The following is a 26,277-nucleotide window of genomic DNA, read 5'->3' on the forward strand; positions in this document are numbered from 1 at the left end:
AAGCACGGGAAGGACTAGAACTTGATTGTTGCCTTCTGTCATACCATAATATTTGTCTAACTTGCCCCAGCCCCTCAAACTGGCCCTAACTCACCCATGTGCCACAGACCTGGTGGCCCACAGAACTGAGGCACAGTCCCCCAACTCTTGCCTGCAAGTCCATCCAGTCCAACTCTAAACTCTTGGCTCTGTCTTCAATCTCGAGCCCTACCCTTGGCCCCTACAGACCTGACACCTGCATATGTTTGCCAGTATTTGAGCCTCAGAGTAACACTGGGACATTGGACTTTGTGCTTTCATTTGACTCTCAGCACCCTGCACTCCCAGGACAAGCCCAAAGAAGACCTCTATACCAGATGGTCCTTCTTCCCTGACCCCCACCCACCCCGTATACATACGTATTCTGTTAATCCTTGCTTAACACTGTCTTAACTTCATAATCACAGTTAATAGTTATATAGGGTTTGCTATGTGTTTTATGTATATCTACTCATTTATTTATTTCAGTATTCCTGTTGGGTGAGTTCCTAATTTTATCACTAGTCTGAAGATAAGTTAATTAGGCACAAAGAGATGATGTAACTCATCATGATCACATACTTACTAGGGTTTGGAACCAGGAGTCAAACCCTTGCAGTCAAGTCTGTAGAGCTTGCCCTCTTACCCACCTCACTCTCTTACTGACTATTAGTCAGTCATTCAGCTAAGCCCTTCCCAGCATTGTCACTCTTCTTCCTTCACAGTATTCTTGTTAACAGCTGTGTTTACAGGTTTTTCAAGCAGAGGCTCAGAGAGGTTAAAGACCTTTCCAGAATCACATAACTAATAATCATAAAAACACTTAACAAATGAAATAAAAGAGGACTTCTTCAACCAGATAAAGAGCATATACAAAAACCCACAGCTAACATCATACTTAATAGTGAAAGCCTGGATGCATTCCACCAAGGATCAGAAACAAGAAGGATGTTTGCTCTCACCACTTCTTTTCAACATTGTAGTGGAAATTCTTGCCAGGACAGATACACAAGAAAATGAAATGAAAGGCATCCAGATTGGAAAGAAAGAAGTAAAACTACCTCTATTTGCAGATGACATGATTTTGTACATAAAAAACACTAAGGAATTTACTTTAAAAAAAACTATTAGAATTAATAAACAAGCTCAGCAAGGTTGCAGGATACAGGATCAATGTACAAAATTAATTTGGATTTCTTTACATTTGCAATGAACAATATAAAGTGTAACTAGCAATTCCATTTACAATGGCATCAATAATAATAAAATACTTAGAAATAAATTTAACAAAAGAAGTTCAAACTTATACTCTGAAAACTACAAAACAGGCTGAAAGAAATCAGAGGACCTAAATCTATAGGAAAACATCCCATATTCATGGATTAGAGACTTAATATTGTTAGGATGGCAATACTCCACACACTGGTCTACAGATTCAGTGATATCCCTATCAAAATTCTAACTGGTTTCTTTTCAGCAATTGCCAAACTGATCCTAAAATTCATACAGGTTTACAAGAGATCTAAATCCCAAAGCTTACTACAAAGCAGCAGTAATCAAGACAGCAACATATTAGCATAAGGATAGACATATGGGTAAATGGAATCAAATGTGAAAGTCCAGAAATAAAGCCATGTATCTATGGTCAACTGATTTTGACAAGGATGTACTGATACATACTACAACATGAATAAACCTCGAAAACATTAAGATGTTACAGGATTTGTATTTAGAATAGATAAAGAATTCTTATGAATCCATAATAAAGACCACCCAACTTAGAAATAGCCAAGGGAACTGAATAGATATTTCTCCAAATATATACATAAGCACATGAAAAGATGTCTGACCTCATCATTTATCAGGGAAATGCAAATCAAAATGATAAGGAGATGCCATTCACACCCACTAGAATGGTTAGAATCAAAAGACAGATAATACTGAGTGTTGGTGAACATGTGGAAAAATCAGAACCCTCATAAACTGCTAACAAACATGAAAAATGGTGCAGCTGCTTTGGAAAACAGTCTGGCAGCTCCTCAAGCAATTAAATGTAGAATTACCACATGATCCAGCAATTCCACTCCTAGGTATATATCAAAGAGAAATGAAAACATAGGTTCACACAAAAACTTAGACATGAATATTCATAGCAGCACTATTTGTAATAGCCAAAATGGTTAAAGCAATCCAGTCCATCAACTGATGAGCAGGTAAACAAAATGTGGTATATCCATAACAACAGAATATCATTCAATCATAAAGAGGAATAAAGTACTGATACATACCACAACATGAATAAACCTTGAAAACATTAAGCTAAGTGAAAGAAATCAGTCACAAAACACCACATATTGTAAAATTTGATTCATATGAAGTATTCAGAAGAGGCAAATGGATAGAGACAGAAAGCAGTACCAAACTTTCAAAGTTTTGTTTCAAAGTACTAAATTTTCAAAGAACTAGTTTCAGTTTCTTAGGGCTAGAGGGCATGGGCAGATGGGAGGGGAACTGCTAAAGGATACATGGGGTTTTTTGAGGAGATGAAATGTTCTAAAATTGACTGTGGTCATGGTTACACATAACTGTGAATTTACTAAAATACATTGGATTGTATGCTTTAAATGGGTGAATTGCATGGTATATGAATTGTATCTCAATAAAGCCATTTAAAAATGTGGTATAAAACCTCAGGCAAATATTCATGAAATTTTCAAAGAACTAATTTCAGTCTACAATCACAGCTGTTTTTCTGTCTCTTTTTAAACTGTTTACCCACATGAAAGGGCTTCATGGAATATTGCCAGATGGCACAATACTTTTCCCAGAAATTTCTGGGAATATATGAAATGATTAGACATATACACACTTAGCCCAGCTGGAATGAGATGTTCACTTGTCTTGCTACTGACTTTGCTATACTACTCAACTTTTCCTATCTCCTAGAGGTGAGAACATCTGGGAACTGGATTTAAAAACTAGTTCTCTAGGAAAAAATCATTAATTAAGAATATTTGAGGGGTGGGGAGAGACTGGTGTGACATGTTGGAGGACAGGCTAGAAGTAGACTTTACAGATTTTATTTTAACCCTTCACCAGATCAACTGCTTTCTGCATATGTCAACATGAAAAGTTTCATCAGCTGTACTTCTGTTCAAAGGCCAACAAACAGAATTGATTCAACACCATTTCTATCTCACTATATCTTATACTTGTCCTGGGTAAACGGTTATTTTTAACATTCTATTAGAGCTTGATTTTTCACTTAAACAAGGTGAAAGCATATTCTGTGGTTGTTTTTGTGACAACTTTCTGTTCTTTCTGTCTTCTAATAGGAACGCCCACCTAAGCCTGAAGTTCCCTGGCTGCTTACTGCCATGTGGTTCGCATGCTGTGACTTAGAAGAATTATTTCCAGTTTTTAAAGAACTTACACAATACATAGTGTTACATCCTATTTCCATACGCATAGGTAAGACGTCGAAAAGGCTCTGCTATATGGGGTTGAAAACAAGCTTGTGAATCCTAACTTTAAGGTCTCCTTTAACCTCTTCTCCAATATCAATATTTTTCACTAGGAAATGTCTTCATTATTAAGAAATTGTGAAATACGTGTTTTCCCAATTTCTTGAGTTGAATGCTTGGTCCATGAATTTTCAATATTTCATGTTTACTATTTTTTTTTTTTTTTTGCGGTGCACGGGCCTCTCACTGTTGTGGCCTCTCCCGTTGCGGAGCACAGGCTCCGGACGCGCAGGCTCAGCGGCCATGGCCCACGGGCCCAGCCGCTCCGCGGCATGTGGGATCTTCCCGGACCAGGGCACGAACCCGTGTCCCCTGCATCGGCAGGCGGACTCTCAACCACTGCGCCACCAGGGAAGCCCCCATGTTTACTATTATATCCATTTTAAAAAGATGCATTTACCTCTAGGTATTGCTTTAGCTGCATCCCATACTTTTTTTTTAACTTTTTATTGATGGATAACATACATATGGAAAAGTACACAAATCAGAATCAACAATTTGATTATCAAAAACCGACTGTACTTATGAGCCACCACCCAAGTCAAGAAATAGGCCAGTACCAGCATCACAGAATCCCCTTATCCTCCTTCATAGGACCCTTTCCCTCTTCCCCAGAGGTTATGCCTGCTCTAATTATAACATTTTATGTTACTTTTTCCCCAAAAGTTTTACTCTGTAGCCCTTTTGATTCTAAAAGTATACTTTTTAATTCAAACGCATTTACGATTTGGGGGTGCTATCATTTTATTGTTTATAATTTACTTACATTGTAGAAATTATACTCATGGTTTGCATGAAATTGATTGTTTGTAATTTATTTATACTTCAGTTTATGTAAAATGTTCCATGTGTGTCTTTCCTTGGATGCAAAAGATATGTAATCTTTTGAACTAAAGATCTATAATCTTTAGTTCAAATCTATTAATTGTGGTGTTTATTTTACTGTCTTTTATACTAAATCTGTAAGGTTCACCACTATGATTGACAATTTCTCTTTGTAATTCTGGAATTTCTCCCATTATATCTTGTGGAACTGATGCTGTTAACTATAAATGCATTTAGGATTATTATCTTTCTAGCAAATTATTCCTTTTTTATTAAATAATATTCCTCTTTACCCTGAATAGTGCTTTTTGCCTTAAATTATATTTTCTAAGGTTAATATTGTTACAGCAGGATTATCTTCATTAGTATTCCCCCTTTATATATTTCTACACTCTTCCTTTTCAAGTCTTTTGTGTCATCGTCATGTTTTCGGTGTATCTTTAGTTGGATTTTGCTGTTTTGAGCAATGTGAGAGTCTCTCTTTTTAAACGGGCAAGTTTTAATCCAATTATTGTAAGGATGGTTATTGATCTATTTCAGTGGCTCTCAACTATGGAAGATTTTGTTCCCCAGGGGACATTCAGCAACATCTGAAGACATTATTGGTTGCCATGACTGGGGTGGTGCTGCAGGTATCTAGTAGGTAGAAACCAGAGATGTGACTAAACATCCTACAGTGCTCAGAACAACCCTCCACAACAAATGACCACTTGGCCCCAAATGGCAGTAGTGGCAGGGCTGAAAAATCCTGATCTATTTGGATTTACATCTATCATCTTATTTTGTGGGGATTTTTTTCCATGGCAGGCTTTTTCTTTGCTTCATTTTTATTTCTTCTTTCTTGCCTTCAAGTGAATTGTCCACATTCTTTTTTTTATTTCCCCTGTACTGATTTGAAGTTCTGTGTTCTATTGCTTTTTTTTTTTTTTTTTTTTTTTTGCGGTATGCGGGCCTCTCACTGCCGCAGCCCCTCCCGCCGCAGAGCACAGGCCCCAGATGCGCAGGCCCAGCGGCCACGGCCCACGGGCCCAGCCGCTCCGTGGCACGCGGGACCCTCCCGGACTGGGGCACGAACCCCCGTCCCCTGCATCGGCAGGCGGACTCCCAACCACTGCGCCACCAGGGAAGCCCTATTGCTATTTTTAGTAATTATTCTTCTACTTCTCATATGAATGTTTATTTACCTGAATATACCTAGTAAGTGTGGTGGTTTAAAAGCTACATGAACCAGAATTTCTGGGATCCTAATATGTTCATTTGATTTCTAAATAAAGACTAGAAAAAATAAAATACTCTTCAATAAATAAATCAAATAAAAATTATGTTTCTATATTGTGGACCAATTAAACAAGGTAGCTAGAAGTAGAACACAAAAGAAAAATACTTATAGGAGAAGCCTAGTGATGGACAGTTAGGGACAGATCTGAAGCAAAAAGGGCTAGATGGATCCTCATAAACACAGAAGCAAAGAAAGTGGGAAGAGGTAGAGGCTGAAAGGTTAAGTAATTCTGGGAACAACTCGTCGTGTTTGGACGAAAGGCACTATGTTATTCCTGTCAACTGGGACTAAAATATTAGTAATTTAAAACAACCATCCTGCTTTCATTTGTTAAATTTCAAGGTTGATTCTGGAAATCCTGCAGAATGGTGAAGGTTTGTACATGTGATAGGATGGCTTGTGTTCTAAAACTGAGCTTTGGATCTTTGCAGGTTAAGTTTAATAATTAATTTCAATGCCACTCTTACCTTCAAAGGCTTCCTAATTTCTTAATCTTGTGTCTTTGATGGTTTCTACGTGCTTCATGTCCTATTAGTTGAGAGTTATAATTTTAAATTATCATGTCTTATTAGTCAAAGCCCTGGTGATTATACAGTAATGAGAACCTGAAGAGAAAAGAAGTCCTTTTGGCATAAGTGGTTCTACTACCTGGTCCTCAGAATAATGCATCCACTTTCAACTAGAAAGCACTGTGATATGCTGTGTCCTGTGGTCTCATACCATGTAACTGTGTATATTTCATATAGAAATTAGAAGTCTTGCAGAGGTACATACTCCATGGCTCCAGGGCCATGGTCTTAAGTGTCACTACATTGCAAACTGTCACCAGCTTTGTGGTTGCTATTGTTAGGCCCTCAGAGGAGAGTCCCAGTAGACCAGCTGGAGAAACTGGTTTCCTAGCCCACCATGGAAGCCAACTATTTTGCCTAATGTTCGACCGCAGCAGCCTGTTTCATCACTAGATGGTTGTGCTGGTTTGCTGAGGGGCTTACACCGTACTGTGCTCCCTGCACCTGCAGGAATTTCTTTTTTTTTTTTTTCTCCCATTCAGTAGGTTGTCTTTCTTTTTTTCTTTTTTTTAAATCATTTCTTTATTTTTTCCCATGTTCAGTATTAGTTATCTATTTTATAACTATTAGTGTATATATGTCAATCCCAACCTCCCAATTCATCCCACCACCACCACTACCACCCCGCTTTCCCCGCTTGTTGCCCATACATTTGTTCTCTACATCTGTGTCTCTTTCTGCCTTGAAAACTGGTTCATCTGTACCATTTTTCTAGATTCCACATATATGCATTAATATACGATATTTGTTTTTCTCTTTCTGACTTACTTCACTCTGTATGACAGTCTCTAGGTCCATCCACGTCTCTACAAATGACCCAATTTCGTTCCTTTTTATGGCTGAGTAATATTCTATTGTGTATATGTACCACATCTTCTTTATCCATTTGTCTGTCGATGGGCATTTAGCTTGCTTCCATGACCTGGCTATAGTAAATAGTGCTACAATGAACATTAGGGTGCATGTGTCTTTGGGAATTATGGTTTTCTCTGGGTATATGCATAGGGTGAGATTGCTGGGTCACATGGTAATTCTTAGTTTTTTAAAGAACCTCCATACTGTTCTCCATAGTAGCTGTATCAATTTACAGTCCCACCAGCAGTGCAAGAGGTTTTTCTCCACACCCTCTCCAGCATTTGTTATTTGTAGATTTTCTGATGATGGCCACTCTAACCAGTGTGAGAAGATACCTCATTGTAGTTTTAATTTGCATTTCTCTAATAATTAGTGATGTTGAGCAGCTTTTCATGTGCCTCTTGGCCATCTATATGTCTTCTTCAGAAAGATATCTATTTACGGGCTTCCCTGGTGGCGCAGTGGTTGAGAGTCTGCCTGCCAATGCAGGGGACACGGGTTCGAGCCCTGGTCTGGGAAGATCCCACATGCCACAGAGCAACTGGACCTGCGAGCCACAGCTGCTGAGCCTGCGCGTCTGGAGCCTGTGCTCCACAACAAGAGAGGCTGCGATAGTGAGAGGCCCGTGCACCGCGATGAAGAGTGGCCCCCGCTCGCCACAATTAGAGAAAGCCCTTGCACAGAAACGAAGACCCAACACAGCCAATAAATAAATAAATTTATAAAAAAAAAAAAAAAAGAAAGATATCTATTTAGGTCTTCTGCTCATTTTTTGATTGGGTTGTTTGTATTTTTAATATTGAACTACATGAGCTGTTTATATATTTTGGAGATTAATCCTTTGTCTGTTGATTCCTTTGCAAATAATTTCTCCCATTCTGAGGGTTGTCTTTTCGTTTTGTTTATAGTTTCCTTTGCTGTGCAAAAGCTTTTAAGTTTCATTAGGTACCCATTTGTTTATTTTTGGTTTTATTTCCATTACTCTAGGAGGTGGGTCAAAAAAGATCTTGCTGTGATTTATGTCAAACAGTGTTCTTCCTATGTTTTCCTCCAAGAGTTTTATAGTTTCTGGGCTTACATTTAGGTCTTTAATCCATTTTGAGTTTATTTTTGTGTATGGTGTTAGGGAGTATTCTAATTTCATTCTTTCACATGTAACTGTCCAGTTTTCCCAGCACGAGTTATTGAAGAGGCTGTCTTTTCTCCATTGTATATCCTTGCCTCCTTTGTCATAGATTAGTTGACAATAGGTGCGTGGGTTTATCTCTGAGCTTTCTATCCTGTTCCATTGATCTATATTTCTGTTTTTGTGACAGTACCATATTGTCTTGATTACTGTAACTTTGTAGTATAGTCTGAAGTCAGGGAGTCTGATTCCTCCAGCTCCGTTTTTTTCCCTCAAGATGGCTTTGGCTATTCAGGGTCTTTTGTGTCTCCATACAAATTTTAAGATTTTTTGTTCTAGTTCTGTAAAAAATGCCATTGGTAATTTGATAAGGATTGCATTGAATCTGTATATTGCTTTGGGTAATATAGTCATTTTCACAATATTGATTCTTCCAATCCAAGAACATGGTATATCTATCCGTTTGTGTCATCTTTGATTTCCTTCATCAGTGTCTTATTGTTTTCTGAGTGCAGATATTTTACCTCCTTAGATAGGTTTATCCCTAGGTATTTTATTCTTTTTCTTGCGATGGTGAATGGGATTGTTTGCTTAATTTCTCTTTCTGATCTTTCATTGTTAGTGTATAGCAATGCAAGAGATTTCTGTGCATTAATTTTGTATCCTGCAACTCTACCAAATTCACTGATTAGCTCTAGTAGTTTTCTGGTGACATCTTCAGGATTCTCTCTGTATAGTATCATGTCATCTTCAAACAGTGACAGTTTTACTTCTTCTTCTCCAATTTGTATTCCTTTTATTTCTTTTTCTTCTCTGATTGCCGTGGCTAAAACTTCCAAAACTATGTTGAATAATAGTGGTGAGAGTGGACATCCTTCTCTTGTTTGTGATCTTAGTTGAAATGCTTTCAGTTTTTCACCATTGAGAATGATGTTTGCTGTGGGTTTGTCATATATGGCCTTTATTATGTTGAGGTAGGTTCCCTTTATGCCCACTTTCTGGAGAGTTTTTATCATAAATTGGTGTTGAATTTTGTCAAAAGCTTTTTCTGCATCTATTGAGATGTGGTTTTTATTCCTTAATTTGTTAATGTGGTGTATCACACTGATTTATTTGCATATATTGAAGAATCCTTGCATCCCTGTGATAAATCCCACTTGAACATGGTGTATGATCCTTTTAATGTGTTGTTGGATTCTGTTTGCTAGTATTTTGTTGAGGATTTTTGCATCTATATTCATCAGTGATATTGGTCTGTAGTTTTCTTTTTTTGTAGTATATCTGTCTGGTTTTGTTATCAGGGTGATGGTGGCCTCATAGAATGAGTTCGGGAGTGTTCCTTCCTCTGAAAGTTTTTGGAAGAGTTTGAGAAGGACGGGTGTTAGCTCTTCTCTAAATGTTTGATAGAATTCACCTGTGAAGCCATCTGGTCCAGAACTTTTGTTTGCTGGAAGGTTTTTAATCACAGTTTCAATTTCATTACTTGTGATTGGTCTGTTCATATTTTCTATTTCTACCTGCTTCAGTCTTAGAAGCTTATACCTTTCTAAGAATTTGTCCATTTCTTCCAGGTTGTCCATTTTATTGGCATAGAGTTGCTTGTAGCGGTCTCTTATGATGCTTCATATGTCTGAAGTTTCCATTGTAATTTCTCCTTTTCATTTCTAATTGTATTGATTTGAGCCCTCTCCCTTTTTTTCTTCATGAGTCTGGCTAAAGGTTTATCAATTTTGTTTATCTTCTCAAGAAGCAGCTTTTAGTTTTATTGATCTTTGCTACTGTTTTCTTCATTTCTATTTCATTTATTTCTGCTCTGATCTTTATGATTTCTTTCCACCTACTAACTTTGGGTGTTATTAATTCATCTTTCTCTAGTTCCTTTAGGTGTAAGGTTAGATTGTTTATTTGAGATTTTTCTTGTTTCTTGAGGTAGGATTGTATTGCTATAAACTTCCCTCTTAGAGCTGCTTTTGCTGCATCCTGTAGGTTTTGGATTGTTGTGTTTTCTTTGTCATTTGTCTCTAGGTTGTTTTTATTTCTTCTTTGATTACTTCAGTTATCTCTTGGTTTTTAGTAACATATTGTCTAACCTCCATGTGTTTGTGTTTTTAATGTTTTTTCCCTGTAATTGATTTCTAATCTCATAGTGTTGTGATTGAAAAAGTTGCTTGATATGATTTCAATTTTCTTAAATTTACCGAGGCTTGATTTGTGGCCCAAGATGTGATCTATCCTGGAAAATGTTCCATGTGCATTTGAGAAGAAAGTGTAATCTGCTGTTTTTGGATGGAATGTCCTAGAAATATCAATTAAGTCTGTCTGGTCTAATGTGTCACTTAAGGCTTGTGTTTCCTTATTAATTTTCTGTCTGGATGATCTGTCCATTGGTGTAAATGAGGTGTTAAAAGTCCTCCACTATTATTGTGTTACTGTTGATTTCCTCTTTTATAGCTGTTAGCATTTGCCTTCTGTATTGAGGTGCTCCTATGTTGGGTGCATATATATTTATAATTGTTATATCTTCTTCTTGGATTGATCCCTTGATCATTATGTAGTGTCCTTCCTTGTCTCTTGTAACATTCTTTATTTTAAAGTCTATTTTGCCTGATATGAGAATTGCTACTCCAGCTTTCTTTTGATTTCCATTTGTATGGGATATCTTTTTCCACTCCCTTGCTTTCAGTCTGTATGTGTCCCTAGGTCTGAAATGGGTCTCTTGTAGGCAGCATATATATGGGCCTCATTGTTGTATCCATTCAGTGAGCCTGTAACTTCTGATTGGAGCATTTAATCCATTCACATTTAAGGTAATTATTGATATGTATGTTCCTATTACCATTTTCTTAATTGTTTTGGGTTTGTTTTTGTAGGTCTTTTTCTTCTCTTGTGTTTCCCACTTAAAGAAGTTCCTTTGGCATTTGTTGTAGAGCTGGTTTGTGGTGCTGAATTCTCTTAACTCCTGCTTGTCTGTAAAGCTTTTGATTTCTCTGGTGAATGTGAATGAGATCCTTACTGGGTAGAGTAATCTTGGTTGTAGGTTCTTCCCTTTCATCACTTTAAATATATCATGCCACTCCCTTCTGGCTTGTAGAGTTTCTGCTGAGAAATCAGCTGTTAACCTTGTAGGAGTTCCCTTGTATGTTATTTGTCATTTTTTCCTTGTGGCTTTCAATAATTTTTCTTTGTCTTTAATTTTTATCAGTTTGATTACTATGTGTCTCGGCATGTTTCTCCTTGGGTTTATCCTACCTGAGACTCTCTGCACTTCCTGGACTTTGGTGGCTATTTCCTTTCCCATGTTAGGAACATTTTTGACTATAATCTCTTCAAATATTTTCTTGGGTCCTTTTTCTCTCTCTTCTCCTTCTGGCATCCCTATAATGCGAATGTTCGTGTGTTTAATGTTATCCCAGTGGTCTCTTAGGCTGTCTTCATTTCTTTTCATTCTTTCTTCTTTATTTGGTTCCACAGCAGTCAATTCCACCTTTCTGTCTTCCAGGTCACTTATCCGTTCTTCTGCCTCAGTTATTCTGCTATTTATTCCTTCTAGTGTATTTTTCATTTCAGTTATTGTATTGTTCATCTCTGTTTGTTTGTTCTTTAATTCTTCAAGGTCTTTGTTAAACATTTCTTGCACCTTCTCGATCTTTGCCTCCATTCTTTTTCCGAGGTCCTGCATCATCTTCACTATCATTATTCTGAATTCTTTTTCTGGAAGGTTGCCTATCTCCACTTCATTTAGTTGTTTTTCTGGGGTTTTATCTTGTTCCTTCAGCTGGTACACAGTCCTCTGCCTTTTCATTCTGTCTGTCTTTCTGTGAATGTGGATTTTGTTCCACATGCTGCAGAACTGTAGTTCTTCTTGCTTCTGCTGTCTGCCCTCTCACTCTGCAGGAATTTCAATGCTAATTCTTACTACATGTTATAACCAGAGTAAGGGCTAACTAGAATCCTAAGCCTCATGTGAGATGCAAGCCCATTTCTTATAAATATTCCAGAGGGGTTGAGGGCAATGTGTTCTGTTTATTAGGGCATAAAGTTGTAGCGATGTCAATTTATTCATATATTATTTATATGGTAAAAATTATTTATACCAGAATTTTTAATTTGCTTTATCTGTCACAGACTGACAGTTGTGTTATTTCCTATCATTAATATGTTTTTCTGCTTTTTCTTCTGCCTTCAGCAGTGATGGTTTGATGTATTTTTGTGCTATTGTCTGACACATATAGGTTTATTTTATTGTGTTTTTATTATTGGGTTTGTATTTTAATTAATATAACTTGAACAATTTCATCCCATTTAATTATATTTGCCTTGAATTTTAATATATCCAGTGTTACTCTTATCATGTCAAGTGTTTGTTTTTGCTCACATTTGATTGATATATCTCTATGCATCCTTTTATTTTTAACTTCTCTGTCATTTGTTTTAGCTTTGCCTTTTGTTAAGTGGTTTGAATTCGTTTTCTGATCCAATTTTAAATTCACTATTTTTTAATTAGGTTGGGTAGGGGGACATTAAATATATTTACATTTGTGGTAATGTAAAAAGCTAATGGTAAATGTAGAGATTTTTTAATTACCAAATATATTTATTTAATATCAAAGTCAAAGCAACTTTAATTAAAGCATATTTTTAAATTGTGCTTCCAGGATCTTTTGAGACTTATCTTAACCCACCTGAACAGGAAGCCTATTCTAAAATAAAGGAGGATGATCAACTCATGACAACAGAAAGGGTGCCCACAAGCCATAATTTTTGGTGTCCAGAATTAAGTTCTTTCCATAAGCTAATTCTTATTAAATGCTGTAAAGAAGAAAAGGTAGGAGATTTTTTCATTAAAGAACTGTGTTATAATTACTTCTACTAAAGCTCACCAGTCAGTTATGATTCATGGACTGAAGTAGATTTGTTTAGAGAGTAGCAATGGCCAAGTTTGGGAGGTGGTTTGTGACTCTGTGTTATTAATAAGAAATAGAGACTTTGTTATTAACAGAACATAATGTTTTATACAGAAAATGATGAATGAAAAGGTTGGAGAGCCAGCCAGGAACCTGGTGGTCCTTCCCTGGTGTGTGCCATGGGAAACTTGTGCTCTCTGCTAGGGAGGGCAGGGATCTGCTGGACAGCATTAGCAGGGGATTGATGGGCCTTTCAGATCTTGGCAGCAATGGGAAGAAGACATTTGAAGAGAAAAACACCATAGTTACCAAGACCAGTTTGAAGATGGTTGATGTAGTTTATATAAGAAATTACAGCAGTCTGCATAAAAAAAGAACAAAATAATGCCATTTGCAGCAAGATGGATAGACCTAGAGATTATCATACTAAGTGAGATCAGACAAAGAAAAATATCATATGATATTGCTTATATGTGGAATCTATTTTAAAAATGATACAAATGAACTTATTTACAAAACAGAAAAACTCACATATCTTGAAATCAAACTTATAGTTACCAAAGAGGACCTGCTGTATAGCACAGGGAACTCTACTCAATATTCTGTAATAACCTATATGAGAAAATAATCTGAAAAAGAAAAAAAATTTTTTAAAAGTTATGGCAAACTGAATTAGGATAGAGGTAGTAGATTAAAGAGACGGAGGGGGATGTGGAGATGGGGCAACTGTGTTGCTCCTAGTTTCTGAGTGGGTACCAAAGGGGATGGTTGTATCAACAACTAAGCAAATGTGAAAGGAAAAACATGTCAGAGAAAGATGTCACTGAGTCTGCAGTGTCCACCAGTATCAGAGTGTATAGCAGTATGGAGACCAATTAATATCTGGTTATAAAACTCTAGAGAGAGGGCTTCCCTGGTGGCGCAGTGGTTGAGAGTCCACCTGCTGATGCAGGGGATGTGGGTTCGTGCCCCGGTCTGGGAAGATCCCACATGCCGTGGAGCAGCTGGGCCCGTGAGCCATGGCTGCTGAGCCTGCGCGTCTGGACCCTGTGCTCTGCAACAGGAGAGGCCACAACAGTGAGAGGCCCGCATACCACAAAAAAAAAAAAAAAAAAAAAAAAAAACTCTAGAGAGAAATATGGCTTAGAAATAGAGTTTGGGGAATCATTAGCATTGAGTTAGAAAGTAAAACCACAGGAGTTGTTAAAATGGTAGAGGAATAATAGAATAAGAGGACAAGTGGGCAAAGGATGAAACCCTGAGAAGCACCAACTTTGAAAGGGCAGAGAGAAAGGATGAAGAACCCATGAGAAGGAAGAGGCAGAGGGGCAAGAAGAACACCAGGAGAAAGAAGTGACGTGGAAACCAAAGAAGTATAGAGTTTCGGTACAGCAAGTTATCAACAGAATGAATGAATGGAGGATGTTCTTATGAGAAATGAGAGAAAGAAAACTTGCTGGAGAAAGCCAAAGCATAGCTGGGAAATATTGAGGCTATGCTGTAGGATTTTCTGCCATCTCTGTAGGGACACTGAAAGGCTGTGGGGTCGACCTGGGCTACCAATAATTACAATAGATGAATAGAGGATAAAAAGCCATTGAGACTGTTGGTAAAAGTAGTTCTATAAACGAGGAGAGATCTAAGAAAGAGCTTATAGACTGGGAGAAGAGGAAAAACCTTGAAAGTTTCTTTGGAAGCAAATGTAGTTGGACTAGAGGAGTAGCAGAGCTAGAAGGATGGGAGAGATTGTGATCAAAGTTGAACTTAAAATTTCTGATGAGCAGTTCTAAGTGATGACAATGTCCTGAGGGTGGCCATGGGTGTGGGTGACTGAGGAAGTGATGAGATGATGTGCATTAGAGGTCAAGGAACTGTGGTGTTAGTATGTGGGATGGCCTTATGGACCCTGAACCTGGGTTGTGTCACCCCAGATGGTGAGACACAGTTGATAAATCATTGGAACAGACATGAATGGAGAGGAAAGCTATGAGCAGATGGAAAGTCTTCAGTGAATATGGGACAGTGGCTACCAGGTTGGATGCTGACAAGAATGAAGGATGACTAAGTGGCAGGTGCCCCAAAGAAGAAGGAGTTTTAAAGATTAAGACATGTGCTAGAAAATTCTAGACTATGGGAAGTTGTTGTTGTTTCAGATTCTGTGTCTCTGTGTATGAGCTTAGGTTCTTTAGGTTACAACCATAGAGAGTAAACTTAATAAGTTTAAGAAAAAATGATTTATTAAAATTAAAAGATACGAGGGGGGGTAGCTCATTAAATTCAAGGAAAAGTCAATTAATCACGCTTCAGGAAGAGTAATAACCTGGGCAGTTCAATGAACATAGCTCTGTAGTATTGCAATTATCAGCACTCAGCTCTCAACTATAAATTGTTCCTCTAGTTTCAAATTCTTAAGAGAGAGATTCTGATTGGTCCAGCTTGACTTAAGTTTTACCCCTGGTCCAGTCAGCTATGGATAGGGAAATTGCATCATACAGTAAAAATATGACTACTGGAAGATTTCCTAGAGAAGAGATGCTGGTCGGCTATGTCCATGCAAGATCCCACCTGCTGTGAGGCCTTATCTCCCAGCCAGCATTCCCATTTCTCTGATCCAGAGAAGACCAGACTCAGGAAAGTCCTGAGAGTCACCTTCCAATATTTGAAGACTGGTAACTTTCTCTCAGCTTCTGTTCATAGAACATTTAACAAATACCTTGGTAAGTAATTATTGCATTCTAGGCACTGAGGCTACAATTGTGAAAAAGAAAAAATTCAAATTCCATACTCCCATGGGCTCACATTCTAGTGGGAGAGAGGGGGAAAAAAAAGAATAAAATATTTTCCATTTGCAAAAAGTTCTTGGAAGGACATGAATGGGAAGTTTCAGTAAAAGTAATAGAGTGAAAGCTAGTTTAGGGTGGGAACCAAGGAGGACCTCTTTGAAGGGGTGATATTCTCAACTTCTCATATAAATCATTTCCTGTGTCAAACCAACATCCAATTCGGTGGGGAGGTAAGGGCTGAGCAGCAGCTAGACGTGGAGTAGTACCCTGGCTGGGGAAGCCTAGCAGGGACTGGAGGGAGGGCCTACTGGGAGAAGAGGGTCCCGGACGAGAAGGGCCCAGAAGAGACAGGCCTTCAGGCTGTGGTCAGAGCTGCTGCTCATGGGAGCAAATATGAAATAAATAGAATGGGAAATGGAATCAAGCCCTGAACCGGAAGTGGGCGGAGTCACTCCCCTTGGGCACCACCTAGGCTTTGATAGAAGTAAAGGGGCTTCACAAGGGATACTTGCCCACCCTTCCCAGTCACAGGCTGCAGGTCAGCCTGAGGGCAGGGATTCTTTTTTTCACTTGGACCCTTTGAAGAATGTAATGATAGTTGCAGGCCTTCTTAGAAAATGCATGAATGCTCTCCCACATATGATTTTATAATTCTAGGTTAAGAATTCCGATCTTAGGAAATGAAATTCGTTCTCTTTCTCTCTCTCTCTCTCTCTCTCTCTCACACACACACACACACACACACACACACACACACACACTTTTTTTTTTTTTTTTTAACCTTTTCATCCTCTGCACCCATTTTCCCCTCTCTGGCAACCACCAATCTTTTCTCTGTATCTAGGAGTTTGTTGTTGTTGTTGCTATTCTTAAGACTACACATATAAGAGAGGTAATATATTTATTTTTCTCTGTCTGACTTATTTCACTTAGTATAATGCCCGCAAGACCCATTCATGTTGTTGCAAATGGCAAGATTTCGTTCTTTTTCATGCCTGAATAATATTCTATTGTGTGTGTACATATATATACCACATTTTCTTTATTCATTTATCCATTGATGGACACAGGTTGTTTCCATGACCTAGCTATTGTAAATAGTGCTTTAGTTAACATGGGGTGCATATATCTTTTCAAGTTAGTGTTTACATTTTCTTAGCATAAAGACCCAGAATTGTGAGTGCTGGATCATACAGTAGTGCTATTTTTAATTTTTTGCAGACATAGACACTGTTTTCCATAGTGGCTGAACCAATTTACATTCCCACCAACAGTGCCCAAGGGTTCCCTTTTCTCAACATCCTCACCAACACTTATTTCTTGTCTTTTTGATAATAGTCATTTTAGTAGGTATGAAATGATATCTCATTGTGGTTTTGATTTGCACTTCCCTGATGATTAATGATGCTGAGCACCTTTTTCATGTACCTGTTGGCCATCTGTATGTCTTTTTTGGAAAAATGCCTATTCAAATCTTCTGCCTATTTTTTAATTGGATTGTTTGGGGGCTTTTTGCTATTGAGGTACATGAGTTATTTGTATATTTTGTATATTAGCCCCTTATCTAAGATTTGCAAATATTTTCTACTATTCAATATGTTGCCTTTTCATTTTGTTGATAGTTTCTTTTGCAGTGCATAAGCTTTTTAGTATGATGTAGCCCTACTTATTTATTTTGACTTTTGTTGTTTTTGCTTTTGGTGTCAGATTCAAAAAATCATTACCAAGACCTGTGTCAAGGAGCTTACTGTGTATGTTTTCTTCTAGGACTTTTATGGCTTCAAGTCTTATGTTTGAGTCTTTAATCCATTTTGAGTAAATATTTGTGTATAGTGTAACATAGTGGCTGAGTTTCATTCTTTTACATGTGACTGTCTAGTTTTCCCAACACCATTAATTGAAGAAACCGTCCTTTCCCCATTTTATATTCTTGACCTGTTTGATGTAATTTAACTGACCATATATGCCTGGGTTTATTTCTGGGCTCTTTGTTCTGTTCCATTGATCTGTGTGTCTGTTGTTATGCCAATATCATACTGCTTTAATTACTTGAGCTTTGTAACATAGTTTGAAATCAGGGAGTGTGTTGCCTCCAGCTCTGTTCTTCTTTCTCAAGATTGCTTTGGCTATTAGAGTTTTTTCTGCAGTTCTGTACAAACTTTAGGATTATTTATCCTGGTTCTGTGAAAAATGCCATTGGAATTTTTGATAGAGATTGCACTGAATCTGCAAATTGCCTTGGGTATTGTGGACATTTTAACAATATTGATTCTCCCAACCATGAACACAGAATATCTTTCCACTTATTTGTGTTTTCTTCAATGTTTTGTCATTAATGTCTTGTAGTTTTCAATATACAGGTATTTCATCTCTTGGTTAAATGTATTCCTAGGTATTTTATTCTTTTTGATGTAATTGTAAATGGGATTGCTTTCTTCTTTTCTCTTTCATATAGTTTGTTATTAGTATGTAAAAACACAACAGATTTTTGTGTCTTGATTTTGTATCCTGCAATATTACTGAGTTCATTTATTAGTTGTAACAGTTTCTTGATAGAGTCTTTAGTGTTTTCCACATATGACAGTATGTCATCTGCAGGCAGTGACAGTTTTATTTCTTCCTTTCCAATTTGGATGTCTTTTTTTTTCTTACTTAATTGCTCTGGCCAGGACTTCCAATACTATGTTGAATAAAAATAGTAAGAGTGGGCATCATTGCCTTGTTCCTGTTCTTAAAGGAAAGGCTTTTACCTTTTCACTACTGAGTATGATGTTAGCTGTGGGCTTGTCATATATAGCCTTTATTATGTTGAGGTATGTTCCCCCTTGTTGGAAGTTTTATCATAAATGTGTATTGAATTTTGTCAAATGCTTTTTCTGCATCTATTTTTTAATATTTATTATTTATTTATTTGTGGCTGCTTCAGGTCTTAGTTGCAGCACACAGGATTTTTTGTCACAGTGCAAGCGCTCTTCATTGTGGCACACGGGCTTCTCTCTAGTTGTGGTTCATGGGCTTCAGAGCACGTGGGCTCTCTTATTGCAGCACATGGGCTCTCTAGATGTGGCTTACAGGATCAGTAGTTGTGTGTGGGCTCAGTAGTTGCGGCGCATGGGCTTAGTTGCCTCACAGCATGTGGGATCTTAGTTCCCTGACCAGGGATAGAACTCGCGTCCCCTGCATTGGAAGGCAGACTCTCAACCACCAGGCCACCAGGGAAGTGCCTTTTTCTGCATCTATTGAGGTGCCTATATGTTTTTTATCCTTCATTTTGTTAATGTGGTGTATCACAGTGACTGATTTGTGAATGTTGAACCATCCTTGCATCCCTGGAATAAGTCCCACTTGATTATGTGTATGATCCTTTTAATGTATTTTTGAACTTGGTTCACTAATATTTTGTTGAGGATTTGGCATCTTTGTTCATCAAGGATATTGGTCTGTAATTTTCTTGAGGTGTCCTTGTGTCTAATGACAGTGAGCATATTTTCTTGTGTTTATTGGCTATTTGTAGAACTGTCTATTCAGATCATTTGCCATTTTTTAAAACTATTTGTCTTTTTCTTATGGAGTTGAAAGAGTTCTTTATATATTCTAAATAAAATTTCCTTAACAGATACATTATTTGAAAGAAAAAAAGTTCTCCCACTCTGTAGTTGTCTTCACTTTCTTTATGGTGTCCTTTGAAACAAAATTTTTTTAATTTTTAATTTGGTGATTTCCAATTTGTTTTTCTTTTGTCACTCATCCTTTTGATGCCACATCTAAAAAGCCATTGCCTAATTCAATGTCATGAAGATTTACTCCTATGTTTTCTTTTAAGAGTTATAAAACTTTATCTCTTACATCAAGATCTTTGATCCATTTTGATTTAATTTTTATACAGTGTTAGGTAAGGAGCCAACTTGATTCTTTTGCATGTGAATATCCAGTTGTCCCAGCATCACTTGTTAAAAGACTTCTTTCTCCATTGAATGATCTTGACACCCTTGCCAAAAATCAATTGGCCATAATTGTCAGAGTTTATTTCTAATATATCAGTTCTAGTCCATTGATCTGTATGTCTACCCTTATGCCACTACTGCACTGTGTTGATTATTGTAGCTTTGTGGCAAGTTTTAAAATTGGGAAGTGTGAGTCTTCCAACTTTGCTCTTCTTTTTCAAGATTATTTTGACTATTCTGGGTCCCTTGAGTTTCCATATGAATTTAGGATCAGCTTGGAAATTTCTGAAAAGAAACCAGTCAGAATTTTGATTGGACTCTGTAGATCAATTTAGGGAGTATTGGCATCTTAACAACATTGTCTTCCAATCCATGTACATGGGGTGTTTTTCCATTTATTTGGATCTTCTTTAATTTATTCCAACAATGTTTTATAGTTCTCAGAGACTAAGTTTTGCATTTCTCTTGTTAAATTTACTTCTAAATATTTTGTTCTTTCTGTTGCTATTGTAAGTGGAATTGCATTCTAATTTCATTGTTGGTTCTCTCACTGCTACTGTAGAGAAATACAGTTGATTGCTGTATATTTTTGTATACTGCAAACCTGCTGAACTTGTTTATTCAACAGACTTTTACTGTGTTTAATAGCATTTTCTATATACAAGATCTTGTCATCTGCAAATAGAGATGGTTTTACTTCTTCCTTCCCAATCTAGATATCTTTTATTTTATTTTCTTAACTAATTGCCCTAGTTAGAACATCCAGGACAATGTTGAAGAGAAGTAATGGCAGTGGAGGTACTTGCCTTGTACCTATCTTAGGTACCATTAAGTATGATGTTAGCTGTGGGGTTTTCATTGATACCTCTTAACAGGTTGAGGAATTTCCCCTCTATTTCTGTTACGTTGAGTGTCTCTCAAGAGTGTTACATTATTTTATTAAATTTATTTCTGGAGGGGGGAAATGTTACTTTATAATTTTCCTTTTATAAAAATATATTAGAATGATAGAATTGTTACCTAAAGAGATATGTTTTTTTAATTTACGTTGCCTGAGCTATATTATTTTTTTCCAGATTTACTGAGATATAACTAACAAGTAACATTGTTTAAGAGGTGTACAACATGATGATTTGATACATACATATATTGCAAAATGATTACCACAATATGGTTAATTAACACATCCATCACCTCACATAATTACCGTGTGTGTGTGTGTGTGTGTGTGTGTGTGTGGTGAGAACATTTCAGACCTAATCTCTTAACTTTTAAATATATAATATTGTTAACTGGAGTCACCATGCTATACATTCGAATGCTACTACTTATTTATCTTGTAAGTGGAAGTTTGTACCCTTTGAAACATCTCCCCATTTCTTCCCCCTCCCAATACCCTGGCAACCAGCATTCTACTCTCTGTTTCTGTGAGTTCAGCTCTGTTAGATTCCACATGTAAGTGATACCATACAGTGTTTATCTTTCTCTAATTTATTTCACTTAACATAATGTCCTCGAGGTCCATCTTTGCTATCACAAATGGCAAGATATTCCATTGTATATATTTACCAAATGTCTTTACCCATTAATCTGTGGATGCATATTTAGATTGTTTTCATGTCTTGGCTATTGTGAATAAGGCTGCAATGAATATGGGGGTGCAGATACCTCTTCAAGGTAGTGACTTCATTTCATTCAAATAAATACCCAGAAGTGGGATTACTGGATCATCTGGTAGCTGTATTTTTAATTTGTTAAGGAACCTCCATTCTGTTTTCCATAGTGGCTACACCAATTTACATTCCTGCCAACAATGCAAAAGGGTTCCCTTTTATTCACCAACATTACTTATCTCTTGTCTTTTTGTTAACAGCAATTCTAACAGGTATGAGGTGATAGCTCATTGTAGTTTTGATTTGCATTTCCCTGATAATTAGTGATGTTGAGCACCTTTTTATGTACCTGTTGCCCATTTGTATATCTCCTTTGGAAAAATGCCTATTTAGATCCTTTGCCCATTTTTTAACCAGATTGTTTGTTTTTGCTATTAAGTTGCATGAGTTTCTTACATATTTTGGATTTTAACACCTTATCAGATATATGGTTTTAAGATACCTTCTCCCATTCCATAGGTTGCCTTCTTATTTTGTTGGTTACTTCTTTTGCTGTGCAGGAGCTTTTTTGTTTTGTATAGTCCCTTGTTTATTTTTGTTTTCATTGCTTGTGCTTTTGGTGTCATATCCAAAAACTCGTTGCTAAAACTATGTCAAGGAAATTTTCCCCTCTGTTTTCTTCTAGAAGTTTTATGGATTTGGGTCTTATATTTAAATATTTAATTCATTTTGAGTTGATTTTTATGAGTGGTGTAAGACAGCAGTCCAATTTCATTCTTTGCCATGTGAATGTCCAGTTTGTCCAACACCAGTTATTGAAGAGACTATTCTTTCCCCATTGATTATTCTTGGCTTTCTTGTCAAATATTAGTAGTAGACCATATATGTGTAGGTTTATTTCTGGGCTCTCAGTTGTGTTCCATTCATCTATGTGTCTGTTTTCTTGTCGGTACCATACTGTTTTGATTACTATACCTTTGGAATATAATTTGAATTCAGGAAGTGTCCTGCCTCCAGCTTTGATCTTCTTTCTCAGGATTGTTTTGGCAATTGCAGGTCATTTGTGGTTCCATATAAATTTAGGAATTTTTTTCTATTTCTGTGAAAAACATCAATGGAATTTTGATAGGGATTGCATTGAATCTATAGATGGCTTTGGGTAGTATGGACATTTTAACAATATTAATTCTTACAATCCACAAACACAGGATATCTTTCCATTTGTTTATGTCTTCTTCATTGTCTTTTATCAATGTCTTGTCAGTGTACAAATCTTTCACTTCCTTGGTTAAATTTATTCCTAAGTATTTTATTGTTTTTGATGCTATTGGAAGTGCATAGTTTTCTTTTTTTAATTTATTTTTTATTTTATTTTTTATAATTAATTTTTATTGGAGTATAGTTGCTTTACAATGTTGTGTTAGTTTCTACTGTACAGCAAAGTGAATCAGTTATACATATACATATATCCCCTCTTTTTTGGATTTCCTTCCCATTTAGGTCACCACAGAGCAGTGAATAGAGTTCCCTGAGCTATACAGTAGGTTCTCATTAGTTATATATTTTATATATAGTATCAATAGTGTATATATGTCAATCCCAATCTCCCAATTCATCCCACCTGCTCCCTTTCCCCGCTTGGTGTCCATACATTTGTTCTCTACATCAGTGTCTCTATTTCTGTTTTGTAAATAAAATCACCTATACCATTTATCTAGATTCCACATATACACATTAATATATGGTATTTGTTTTTTCCTTTCTGATTTAAGATAGTTTTCTTTATTTCTCTTTCAGATATTTCACTGTAGCTTGTATAAACACAACTGATTTTGTATGTTGATTTTGTATCCTGCAACTTTACCTAATTCATTTATTAGGTCTAACAGTTTTTTGATGAAGTCTTTAGGATTTTCTATACACAGATGACCCTTGAACAATGCAGAGGTTAGGGGCACTGGCCCTCTGCACAATAGAAAATCTACATATAACTTTACAGTCAGCCCTCTGTATCTGTGGTTGCTCATCTGAGTATTCAACCAACCATGGATTCTGTAGTACTATAGTACATTTCTATTGGAAAAAATCCACCGTATAAGTGAACCTGTGCAGTTCAAACTCATGTTGTTCAAAGGTCAACTGTATAAGATCTTATCATCTGCAAATAGTGACATTTTTACTTCTTCCTTTCTGATTTGGATTCCTTATTTCTTTATCCTGCCTAATAGGTCTGGCTAGAATTTCTGATACATTGTTGAATTGGAACCTCATCCAGTATTTTTGTAATGTTTTTCCTTTCAATTTTCAGGTGGTTTTTGCTCTTACAGACTTTGTAATAGAAACTCTTGGGAAATCCTTTGTAGAGACACCACCCATGGACCTGCCCTCTCTGTATCAAGACATGTCATACAAAACTCCCCTGGTATTTATCTTAAGCACAGGCTCAGATCCCATGGGTGCATTTCAGAGGTTTGCCCGGGACAGCGGGTATTCAGAACGGTAAGGTCATATTGTGCAGTTTTAATAATTCATATGAACATCTCTTTGTTAAAATTTGCCTTTTTTCTTCCCTTTGTGGAGTGTAAATTCCTAATTCAGGTATTCCTTACTAAATAAATTAAGACACTTTAATATTTAGCTATGCATGTTGTTAAATGGTGTTAAATATCATAAGATCAGATGTAAACTTCATTTGAGCAAAGGGGAGATTGTTTAAAATGTTGAAGTATAATAATCTAATGCAATAGTGATTAGTTATTTAAGACATAATTTTAATGTAACTGTAAAAGGATTGTAGTTTATTCCTTATGCTCAAATGTGCAAAAAATTCCATAGCTCTTTGTGTTGTATTATTAATCTTATCTTTCTCCTGAGCTTCTACTCTGCTGGTTAAGAGAGGGAGGGGAAAGTTTAAACTTGTGAATTTACAATATTATATTTTCTCCTGGTTTAAATGTCTCCAGGGTAAGCTGATTTGGCTTCTTTCTCATGAAAGCTCAGTCCTCCTGACTCCTTCTTCCCCCACTCCTCCCCAAGATGGTGTCCTGATGGGTAGGAAAGTGCACAAGACCACAGAGTGTCAGAGGAGAGTAGGGGGGTCTCATATCTAGGAAGTCATCTCCAGTCTGACAGGCCCTTGCATGGAGTGGCTGGTCTGGCCTGGTCCCTGGACTGGCGATTACAAGATGATGGATCCCATCTGTTCTTTGAAGTTCATAATCTGTATTAGTCAGGCTTCTCCAGAGAAACAGAACCGATGGGATATATAAAAATATAATATGTATATAATACCCTATCTATATTTTATCCTATATATGTGTATATATATTATGTATGTAAAACAAGAAACTGGTTTACGTGATTATGGAGACTGATAAGACCCAAAATCTGCAGTCAGCAAGATAGAAACCCAGGAGAGATGATGTGTAGTTCTAGTCCAAGTCCAAAGCCTTGAAAGCCAGGAGTTATAAGTCCCAGTCTGAAAGCTAGTAAGCTCAAGACCCAAGAAAAGCCAGTGTTTTTATCTGAATCCAAAGGCCAGAAAAAAAGCAATGACCCAGCTCAAACAGTCAGGCAAAAGGATTTCCCTCTTACTCAGGTTTTTTGCCCTATTCAGGTCTTCCATTGATTGGATGGGGCCTATCCACATTAAGGAGGGCAATCTGCTTTACTCAGTTTACTGATTCAAATATCAATCTCACCCAGAAACACCCCCACAGACTCATTCAGAATAATGTTTGACCTAATGTCTGGGCACCATGTGACCCAGTTAAGTTGACACGTAAAATTGACCATCAAATGGTCTTACACATCTTCCTTTGGTTCTGAAGTCCTACCAAAGAATTAGTATACAGAACTTTTAAGAGCTGTTGTGAATTAATAAGAAAAAGAAAACAGTTCGATAGGAATAAAGACAAAAAATGTGAAAGGGAAATTCTCAGAAAGGAAATCTAAATCCTGATAAGCATATGAAAAGATGTCCAACCTCACTAGTAATTAGGAAACAACAAATTCAAACCATTAGAAGATGTCATTTCATACTCATCAAATTAGCAAAATGTTGGCAAAGATAGGGAGCTGTAGAAACATTCATATTGCAAGAAGGAGTAAAAAATTGGTTAAAATCACTTTGAAGAATTATTAGCAGTATATTAAAGTTGAAGATAGCATTCCCCATATCCCAACAATTCACTACTGAATTTGCATGTTCCAACAAAATCAGTCACATGCGTGCAAGAAGCCATGTTCAAGAACATTCGGAGAAGTGTTTATAATACCAAAAAAGAAAGCACTGGAAACAACCAAATTGCCCACCTAGAAAAATGATTATATAAATTGTGGTTTATTCATAAAATTAAATACAATACACTATAGCCATGAAAATGAATAACTATGACTATGTATATCAATATGGATGGGTCACACAAACTAATATTGAGCAAAAAATTTAAGTTGCACAGAAACTATAGAATATTGGAGAAGTTTGATATAATGTATAAAATTTTTAAACATATATATTATACATTGTTTAGGAAGTCATATTTTTTCAATAACAGTATAAAGAAAAATAGGGAAGTTATACTAAAACCAGGATAGTAGTGACCTTGGGAGGTGAACTTTGGGTAGTGAAAGAAGTGAACAGGGAGGGGCACGCTGCAGACTTATATCATGTAGATAATGTTTTACTTCTTAAGCTGGGTTGCGGGTACTTGGATACTTATTGTAAATATTAACTTTATAACTTTTGTATGTCTTAAATATTTCATAGGAATTATTAAAGGTAAAACAATTCAAGACAGCAATCAGAGAATGGAGAGGGGTGTTAATAGTAGTTAAT

At 36.7% G+C, this 26,277-nt stretch overlaps 1 protein-coding gene across 1 annotated transcript in view; it reads left to right on the top strand.

The window, feature by feature from the left end:
- DNAH6 (dynein axonemal heavy chain 6) overlaps positions 1-26,277 on the top strand; it is a 283,212-nt gene that overhangs the window by 217,867 nt on the left and 39,068 nt on the right. Inside the window, exons 62-64 of the mRNA XM_024743950.1 lie at positions 3,354-3,489; positions 12,852-13,021; positions 23,749-23,939. Of these exons, the coding sequence (XP_024599718.1) occupies positions 3,354-3,489; positions 12,852-13,021; positions 23,749-23,939 (497 nt within the window). The remainder of the gene's footprint in view (positions 1-3,353; positions 3,490-12,851; positions 13,022-23,748; positions 23,940-26,277) is intronic.

The sequence above is a fragment of the Neophocaena asiaeorientalis genome, unplaced genomic scaffold, assembly GCF_003031525.2.
Source record: "Neophocaena asiaeorientalis asiaeorientalis breed wild unplaced genomic scaffold, Neophocaena_asiaeorientalis_V1.1 scaffold114, whole genome shotgun sequence".
Classification (NCBI taxonomy): Eukaryota; Metazoa; Chordata; class Mammalia; order Artiodactyla; family Phocoenidae; genus Neophocaena; species Neophocaena asiaeorientalis.